Here is a 10595-nt window from a genome sequence, read left to right on the forward strand (position 1 = left end):
ACAAAAGACATATAATAATTCTTTGCAAAATTCCAGTTAGCTGTGCTGGCATATACTTAAAACAGTGACAAAAGGCTAAAGGCAGGATAACAAAAGACGATGATTCCTCGGCTTGGACACACAGAGTTTATTCCAAACACAAATGAAACAGTACGTTAAGCGCTTTCATCTGAAACCAGACTTCTTCAGAACGTACTACTGAGTTCTCTAATTGCTTAAATAGAAGTCATCTGACTCAAATTTGGCGCCAAAACATAAATACACAATAAATTACATATATTACAAATTTTCCAGGTATTAATGACAACATTAGTATTAAACCATTTTTAAATTTGAGAAATTAAGTTGGTTAGAAGTGTTGTCATTATTGTTGTGAAGCTTTTTGTACAGTTTTAACAAATTGTCATATCTATATATGTACTATTCATCATATGTTATATTTATGCAGCATTATTAATAGTTTATATACTTGCAATAGCATTTTTATAGTTGTTTAGATAAATGAAATTAGGAAAGCATGTATCATTTAGTATTGAGGGAGAGTAGTAGTATTTTAGCATTTTAGTATTTTAACATGTAAATTTATATTCATTTTTATATAATACTTTGCCTTATTCAATTGATTACAGCACTGCAGGAATATATGTAATTTATTGTGTATTTATGTTTTGGCGCCAAATTTGAGTCAGATGACTTCTATTTAAGCAATTAGAGAACTCAGTAGTACATTCTGAAGAAGTCTGGTTTCAGATGAAAGCGCTTAACGTACTGTTTCATTTGTGTTTGGAATAAACTCTGTGTGTCCAAGCCGAGGAATCATCGTCTTTTGTTATCCTGCCTTTAGCCTTTTGTCACTGTTTTAAGTAGTTGCCAGCTGTGCTGGCATATGTTACACATGCACTGCCCTGCTTCGACTGGCATGGCTGGCAGTACCTCCTATCGTCACACTGACAAAACGTTGTTTTTCAACTAGCTAAAATTAATGCATTCACAACATGTTTCTAGCCTTCAGCATCATGAACATTACTGACCCCCACATCCAGCTGGCTAACTCACAAAAGTATTAAGCATTGACAGCAACTGCTCTGACATAATGCACAGGATAAAGTGATAAATCTCTTCAAGAAATGAGCGGTAATACTCCCGATACTTAACTGTAAGAAAAAGTTATGAATGCATTTTTTTAGCTACCAAAAATATTTTCAGCAACATTATAACTGATTAACTTTGCTTCTTCATCCAGCAAGATAACTTGTGAAAGTGTCATATGGTGACTGTCACTTGTAAGACATAATTAACATATATACAATTGTTGTTTCAAGAAAAACTGTATGTATATGTATGCATTATAGCTCCAAAAACCAAACAGTGCATGATCCCTTTGATTAGTGCAGTCTACACTTAAACCAAAAATTGTATTTAAAATGACAATAAAAATAGTAAGTGGAAAATGTATGACATGAGTTAATACTTGCTTGGTACTCTTTTATGTGGGGAGGCTGCTGCCCCTCAACACCCCCTCTGAAAAAATATCTTCTTTTTTTTCAAACACCTTTATTGAATTATCACTTGTGACACAGGCAAATTTACATTCATATCAAAGTAAACAAACTATATTAACATTACATTATACTTCACATATAGCATTGCTATATATCATATAACCTAAGCAATATTACGGAAATTATTCAATTCTTGCTTTGTTTTTATCACTTGTGATGTATGCAAATTTACATTCATATAAAAGTAAACAAACTATATTAATGTAACATACATTATACTTCACATATATTGCTGTATATCATACAACCTAAGCAATATTACATAAGTTATTCAATTCTTGCTTTTTTAACAAGACACATCTTCATTAAATTATCACTTACTACATATGCAGTAATACATTTATATAAATGAAAATAAACCACACCAACACAGTCCTAGTTGCAAGCATTTTACATCACAAAGCATACTGACACACTTCTAGTTGCAAACATTATACATCACTTATAATCTACTCAACCTTTCTCACACAAACATTAGATAACTCACTTAAGTTCTACTGCCTTTTAGGCCTCATTCCTCCCTTGTATGTATTGTTCCCACAATTCCCATGTTTTCCTGTGTAGTTTTCTCCTACCTTTTTCTAAAGATCTCAATTCCATTAGTTTTATCTCTGTTACTATATTCACTACTTCCAGTACAGTTGGTTTAGATTTTGATTTCCATTTTCTAGTAATTTATTTTTTGGCAGCCACCATTATTATACACAGCAAGGCATTATCATGTCTAGGCAATTCTGATTCTGTGTCATAGCTCAGGAAATATCATCTCCCTTATCAGACCAATCTGCCCACCCTAAATCTCCAACAGTGCATCCTGCAGGGAATCCCTAAAGTCTGCCAACTCACATCACTCCCAGAAAATATGTTCCCAATTACCTCTTTCTTCCCCTTCACACCTCCAACATTTACTGTCTACCTGAGGAAAAAATTCTCTGGAGTCCACTTGGGGTATAAAAATATCTGTGTAAACATTTCCTGGCAAAAATCCTAAATCTGCTAGATTTTGTTGCATATTTGGGAGACATACATATATCCTCCCATTGTGTCTTTGTGAATTGCTTATCCAGTCTGTCTTCCCCATCCTTTCATGGGTTCATAGGTGTGTACTAGGCTAATGGCCCTGGGGCCTTTACAAGCCTAGCCATAGGATTACTCTGGCATAGTGCCAACCTCTTCTAATTGATTCTTATAGTTATCGTGCAATATTTTATATGTTGTACTAATTATTCCTTTTATAATGGCAGCTTCTGTTTTTGATTCTATTAAAAACTGTACCAGTGCTGGTCTTTCATTTAGGACCCCTCTGTTTCTTTCTCTTTGCCTATACTCTAATATAAATCCCTGATAGTATCTCTAACCTGCAGTCCAAATAAATTCTTCCGTCTTCCCATTCTATAATCTTTCCGTCTCTAGTTATTTGCTCCCGATACCTTGGTTTCTTGACAGTTTTCTGCAGTAAATTCCATCCCCTACTTGCCTATTGTCTATATCCCTAATTGCAGTCATCCCTATCAGCAGAATTTCCCTAATTCAGTCCTGTGTTGGCTTAGTTCTTAGAATGCTTTCTGCTACTATATGAATGTACTATTCTGTATTATTGTTATTCTCCATGAAGGTCTGCTTCCAAAATTCTACTCTCTCCTTGTTTCTTGAGCTTCCCCCTGTTTCATCATCCTTCCTTTCCACTTTGAATTATAGGTTTCTGTTTGTGCTGTGTATAGGAACCCAAACTATGCATCTCTGAAATATCCCTTCAAATCAGGTAATCCCAATCCACATTATTCTGTTGGAAGGATCGGCATATTGTACTTAATTCTCAACATCTTCCCCTCCCAGACAAAATCCTTCAGCTGTTTATTAATCACTATCCACACATTCTCCTCTGGTTGATAGAAATATGCCTGACCTGTGTATAAGACTAAAGGGACTTAAATCATTTTAACTGCTTGTATCGTACTATCCATATCCATATAACAAAGCTTCAATTTTTTCAGTTTTTGTATTATCTTTTGTTTAGTCTCTTTCCACATGTCCTTAGCTGCCACACTAGAAACATTTTTAATCCGTACTACTAAATATTTCATTTTATCATGTCCCCATAAGTATGGGTATTCCTAAACAAGTTCATGTGTGCGTACATAATTTACCGCTATTGCCTAGGTAGGGAGAGACATATCAACATTGGCATTTTCTAACCAAGATATTTTTTTCAGACAGGGATGTCCTCTTTCCCCTTTATTATTTGCATTATATTTAGAAACATTGGCAAAGAAAATAAGAAACTCAGAAATTCAAGGATATAATTGGTATGGTAGTCAAGAAAAGCTGGCTTTGTTTGCAGATGATATTTTGTACCTGACAAGACCAGAAAAAGACATTACAGTGTTGTGGAATATTTTGAGACAGTTTCAGATCTTTTTAGCATGTAGGGTCATAAAAGCTACTTGAGCCTACAATACTTTAAAATTGGTTTGCTGAGTGGCAAACATTTCTGTCACCTTCCTGCCAGTCAAATGTTTGGTGGTCATCTTGTGTTTTTCAGTGTCCTTCTGCCATTGCAGATCATCCATCCCTCAGTGTCCAACATTAGTATTAGTAGCACAAGTCTTGCAAAATGCATAGCCTGGACAACACCTGCTTTTCATTACCTAATCAAGGGTGACCATCCATCTGCTTTGGAACGTGATCATTTAATTTTTCTTCTCAGAGACAGCATCTTCAGAGAAAAAGAGGGGTTGTAATTAGAAAGCTTCAATGTAACTTACAGGTGTACTGTGAAGTTGTACATACAGTAAAATGAAGCTTGTATGATGGCAAACATTAGTCAAAAGAATCTTACCAATTTTGAGTTGTTGCATTATAGCAGTGTAAGAAAGTTTACTCTGTACCCCCTTCCACTGAGGCTTGTACCTTGCTGTTGTGTGATTCAGCCATTAATTTGCTTCTGAATAAAATTAATGATTCACATAAAAGATGAGAATGTAAGCCAGAAATCTCTTTAAACATGTGTAACTCAGTAAGACTGAGTGATAAACATCACCATACATAGTCACAAAATGTGAATAAGCATTATTGTAAATCATCAATAATGCATCCAAGGAAAAAATAATTATTGCAAATAACTTAAAACATATCCAAGAAAAAGTTCATTATTGAAAATGATTCATAACGTATCCAAGAAAAACCTCATTATTGCAAATGATACATAATACACCCAAGGCAATTATTGCAAATGATTTCTAACATATATCTAAGAAAATGCTTATTGCTAATATTATATTGCAGACCCAAGGGAACACCCATTATTGCAAATGATTCATAACAGATCCAAGAGAAAGCTTGTTTTTACAGATAATTCAGAACAGACCCAAGCGAACGCTCCTTTTTGCAAATGATTCATAACAGACCCAAGAAAAAAGCTCATTTCTGCAAATGATTCATAACAGACCAAAGAGAAAGCTAATTTTTGCAAATGGTTCATAACGCATCCAAGAAGTGCATACAAGGAGCATGTTGTAAAACTGACAAATCGTGGATATATACTACACATCATTTCTTAAACCTAGTTAAGTTCTATCAACTATTTTGCATTAATATTTTTCAGAAGTATATGATGCATAAAACTCACAGTGAAATTATGGATGCCTAAATGCAGTACATCCTCAAACCTTTATTCACACTCTAAAGACAATCACTGGGGACAAACAAAATCTGGGAGTGAGGGAGCAAAAGGCCAAAATCATGGAGGGATACTAGATTTTTTTCAGTGCTGCTCCTTAAACATGATACATTAATAGGTTGTGCAATAACATGCATCTTCTGAAATCACTTTATAACGTAATCTGAGTTTCATACAATTTATCTATTTATTTATTTAACATTTATTGACCAGGAAAGTCTGACTAAGGCAGAGCCTATTTTCACTGGAGGCCTGGAGAGAAACGCTCCAGATGCATGTCTTTGAAATGTGGGAGGAAACAGGAGTAGCTCTAATGTATGTGTGGTCATTTACCACCACATGTGGCAGTCAGTGTTTCTAATATATGTGTGGTCATTTATCACTGCTTGTGGCAGTGTCTCTAATATATGTGTGGTCATTTACCACTGCTTGTGGCAGATCAGATGAATGACTTGCTGTAAACTTGCAAGCAGTCTCAGGGTTATGTAGAAAAGTATCTGTGGGAAGTTCAGATGTCAACTGAAAAGATACAAGAACAAGAACTTGCAACATTGGTAGTAAATAAACACTGAAAAGGTATCTAGTGTAGTGAATATTTGTTAATTAGAGAGTAAGGATGGTTTTACATTATGATTTTATATAAGTATAGTATTGTAGTTCAAGATGTCAGAATCCTTGAATATGAAGGAATAGTTAACAGATGCATTAAAACTGGTACTGTGTGATTGTATGATCTGGTTGCCAAAAATATGCTAGACTTTGATCATCGTTGTCAGAGTAAATAATGTACGGAGTCAGAATGAATACAATAAGCTAAGGACCTATGTTATAAATCCAGTGGTACCCCTGTACTGAGATTCAGACTAAAAGTATACACAAAAGTGTACAAAGTAACACCTTTGTTTATTCTGTTAATGCCATTTGCATAGAAATTGTGTCACTTGGTGGGAATAAATAAAACTTGTTAGCCTGCTTAATAACACACTCCTGAAAAAGATGAGCTTTTATAAACCTGCCACTTTATGTGAAGAAAATAAGATGCAATAATCATTGCAAATTAGCATCCTGTGCAACTGCGGCACTTTTAAACAACATAGGTGGTTACATTCCTAATGAAATGTTTTAACTGTATCTCTTTGTTCAATGTGTTTTCAGATACCAGTAAATTTTGAAGATGTTGCTGTTGAGTTTTCAAGAGAGGAGTGGGAAATACTGAGTAAACAGGAGAAAGAGCTACACAGAGAGGTGATGGTACAGAACTATGAGAACATGATTTCTGTAGGTAAGGGGGGTATCAGAGGTGTCATCCATGTTTGAGACTGGAGCCTGTAATTGTAACAATGGTGCTGTTACTGTGAAGGGTAATCTGTGTAACATTACCGGTTTGTAGTATCTGTTAGTCTTTTTTTCTGAAGAGTAAAATGTGTGTCATACTGACTTAATCCAGTTCCTTCGTTTATAATATATTTTTTGTTTTTACATAATTTTTTTTGTTTATGTTTAATTTAAATTTCAGTGCTGGGAAACTCAGCTGGTAGCAACATGTTTAGTCTGAATTTAGCACAAAACCTGTATTACATATTATAAGTACTCACACAGCAGTTCAGATAGCAATTATTTATATTATTAGTCTTGTAAATAAAAAGTCTTCTTTCAAATTAGTATCCAAACCAAAGGGTTGAAAGGCCACACAAACCATTCAGTAAAAAACTACAAGAAAGACCTAGGAAAGCTAGATTTCTCACACCCTAATATCTTAAACCTTCTGTAATGGAGGCCCATGAGGTTTATACAGTTAACCTGTTAAGGACATATCAGTGTTGCTGCTACATGGCTTTTGAATTTATTTATTTAACATTTGTTTACTGGGAAAGTCCGACTTCGAATGAGCCAATTTTCAGTGGAGGCCTGAGGAGATATGCTTTAGATGTTCATGACATTGTACTTAGTGGACATTAGGCTTGTTTTTAAGCCATGTGTTTCCTCAGGATGATCAAGCAGTCCACTTGTACTGAATTGACCAGCTCAGAAAAAGGGTGATACATGGTATGTCTAAAGTTAGTGGAGTTTGATTTTGTTGACCTGAATGTAATAGTGAAGACTTAAAGTAAAAAAGTAATAGGTATTCAGAAGTTACTTCTGCTGGTGAAAAGCCAGATGGATACAGGAAAAACATGCAGACTGCACAAACAAATGCCCAGCTGAGAACTGGCAACAAGTATCATGAGGTAGCAGTGCTGATGGTAGGGCCAAGGTGCCCCTTCACTTTTCAGAATCCTTTCAGGGTGATATATATTCTTAGTACAGTTAATGTACAGATGAAATAATTTACTAAAAGCCCCAGTTTGACTTTAAATGTGGGTACAGCATGTAGTTAGTCAGTGTTTGGTGTCCTTTCATCTCTGCCAGATAGTAACATGTCATAGATAAGCAGTGCAAAGCTTGATACAGAGTTCTGTCACATAGTAACATGTCATGGACAGGCAGTACATAGCTTGATACAGAGTTCTGTCTCATAGTAACATGTCATGGACAGGCAGTACATAGCTTGATACAGAGTTCTGTCTCATAGTAACATATCATGGACAGGCAGTGCAAAGCTTGATACAGAGTTCTGTCACATAGTAAGATGTCATGGACAGGCAGTGCATAGCTTGATACAGAGTTCTGTCTCATAGTAACATGTCATGGATAGGCAGTGCTTCTAGGGAAGATGTAAACCAAGTTAAGGAAGGGGGATCATGTGCGAGAGATTTTAGTATGTGCAGAAGAAGTTTATGATTAACCATGTCAAAAGCTTTTGATGGAGTTGGTGAAGGAGAGTAATGCAGTGGTGGTACTGTGGGAAGGTCTAAATCCATGTTGACAGTTAGCAAGTAGGTTGTTATGGAGAAGGTGGTTAAGTAGTTGTTTATGGATACATTTTTCCATGATTTTAGCTATAGGTGATAACAGTGCTATGGGACGAAAGTTTGAGAAGTCATTAGAATTGCCTCCTTTGTGTAGTGGGATGATGTGAGATATCTTCCAGACAGAAGGGAAAATTCCTTCATTTATAGATCTATTTATCAGGATCAAAATGGGATAGGCAGTGGCTTTGGCTCCTATCTGTAAGAATCCAGTCTAAGGTGGTTTCATTATTGTTGGTTTTATTAGTTCTGGTAGGACTATTAATGAGTAATATGCAGGTGACTTGAGGAATTTTTGCATGTAGATCATTAATAAACAGTGAAAAGAGAAGCGGGCCTAAAATAGAGCCTTGTGGTACTCCTATGTTCACAGGGAGGAGTGTAGAAAGATTTTTATCCTAAAGCACTGCTTGCTGTCTGTTTTCTAAATAAGATTTAAACCAGTGTACTGCTTGTGGGTCCAGTGATTGGGCTTTTAGTACATCAATAAGCATGTGATGGTTAACCATATCAAAGGCTTTTGAAAGGTCAATAAATAGTGCAGAGGAAAGAGAGTTATTGTTACGATTTTTGTTTATACAGTCAGAAAAGGATAGAAGGGCAGTTGTTGTGCTATGGAAAGGTCTAAAGCCATGCTGGCAGTTGACAAGTAAGTTATTATGCAGAAGGTGGTCAAGTGGTTGTTTGTGGATGCATTTATCCATTATTGTAGCTATTGGAGTGAGTAAGGCGATTGGCCAAAAGTTGGAAAGCTCAGTAGATGTCCCACCTTTATGTAGAGGGATGATATGGGAGACTTTCCATATGGAAGGGATTGTGCTTTCCAAAACTGTTGTATTTATAAGGATGGAGATGGGATAGGCAATGGCTTTAGCTGCGATTTGTAGGTATTCAGCTGGAAGACAGTCAGCAGAAGGGGTGCATGGTTTGAGTTTTTGAAGGAGGTTGCAAATGAGGGATGTAGGTACAGGTTGTATATGAAAGGTTGGAGCTGGACTATTCATGGTGTTTAATGGGGAGGTGGTAATAGGTGGTAATGTATTAGCTAGGGTTTGAATGGCGTCAGTAAAATAGTTATTAAAGGCATCAGGAATTTGCTTAGAGTTATTATGGTTGAATCCTAATGGTGCAGGTGTTTTAGAATGGCCTGGCTGAAGTAGTTTGTTGATGCCTGACCAGAACGTTTGTGGTTTTTGTTGGTGGGTTTGTTGGAGGTGAAGGTAATAGTTTTTTTTGTCTTGTAGAATGTCTTTTTTGGTGGCATTTCTTAACTGTTTAAAATAAAGGTGATCTGATGGACTTTTAGAGGCTCTCCATTTGGACCACATTGTAACTTGTCATGGATAGGCAGTGCATAGCTTGATACAGAGTTCTGTCTCATAGTAACTTGTCATGGATATGCAGTGCATAGCTTGATACAGAGTTCTGTCTCATAGTAACATGTCATGGATATGCAGTGCATAGCTTGATACAGAGTTCTGTCTCATAGTAACATGTCATGGATAGGCAGTGCATAGCTTGATACAGAGTTCTGTCTCATAGCAACATGTCAGGGACAGGTAGTGCATAGCTTGATACAAAGTTTTGTCACATAGTAACATGTCATGGACAAGCAGTGGATAGCTTGATGCAGAGTTCTTTCTCATAGTAACATGTCATGGACAGGCAGTGCATAGCTTGATACAGAGTTCTGTCGTATAGTAACATGTCATGGACAGGCAGTGCATAGCTTGATACAGAGTTCTGTCTCATAGTAACATGTCATGGACAGGCAGTGCATAGCTTTATACAGAGTTCTGTCTCATAGTAACTTGTCATGGACAGACAGTACATAGCTTGATACAGAGCTCTGTCTCATAGTTACACGTCATGGATAGATATGCCATAATTCAATACAGTATTGGGAAAAGCACTGGCATTGGGTGTTACAATGGCATTTAGTTCAGTGTTACAGCACATTATGTTTGTTCAGTCTTTAGACTTTGAGTTAGAAAGACATGGTGTCTGCTCCCAGGATTTTTTTTCATCTGTGTTTCTGATGAAATATTTACTCAGGATACAAAATTACTTGAATTTGTGGCAGTGTGACTTTCACTACCCATAGCAACATTTGGTTACTGAATTTTGTGTTGTTTTTAATTAGGTAGTTTTAATAAGAGGCACACAGAATAGCACTGTTTGGAAGACTTCTGCCTTCAGTCTGTGGTATTATAGGGCATTAGATTTCATTTTATAACTTTCTGAAGAGGGTTCTGTCAGTACTGTGTGATATCTGGATGTTTGTCTGAAGGCTCTGTAAATAACACAGACACTATAGATGAGCTTCTAGCCTCCATGAGGTGCTTTGGCAGACTACCTTCTAGAAATAAATATGTTACATTTGACACAAATCTCTCTGTCTGCAGTTATATGTTAGCATATTTAAAAGCTGTATACCCAATATAC

The 10595-nt window shown here is 36.1% G+C and overlaps 2 protein-coding genes across 3 annotated transcripts in view; both read left to right on the forward strand.

Annotated features, from left to right (window-relative positions):
• The window catches only part of LOC122798790 (zinc finger protein 271-like), a 651855-nt gene that overhangs the window by 424324 nt on the left and 216936 nt on the right, over positions 1 to 10595 (forward strand). The window lies entirely within an intron of this gene.
• The window catches only part of LOC122798792 (zinc finger protein OZF-like), a 117418-nt gene that overhangs the window by 4624 nt on the left and 102199 nt on the right, over positions 1 to 10595 (forward strand). Inside the window, exon 2 of one of the 2 annotated variants that reach the window (XM_044067903.1) lies at positions 6397 to 6523. The exons of the other annotated variant lie outside the window; for it this stretch is intronic. Within the exon in view, the coding sequence (XP_043923838.1) occupies positions 6397 to 6523 (127 nt within the window). The remainder of the gene's footprint in view (positions 1 to 6396; positions 6524 to 10595) is intronic. 2 annotated transcript variants of the gene reach the window in all.

Source organism: Protopterus annectens, chromosome 3.part1, assembly GCF_019279795.1.
Source record: "Protopterus annectens isolate FY-2018-M chromosome 3.part1, PAN1.0, whole genome shotgun sequence".
In the NCBI taxonomy this organism is placed as follows: domain Eukaryota; kingdom Metazoa; phylum Chordata; order Ceratodontiformes; family Protopteridae; genus Protopterus; species Protopterus annectens.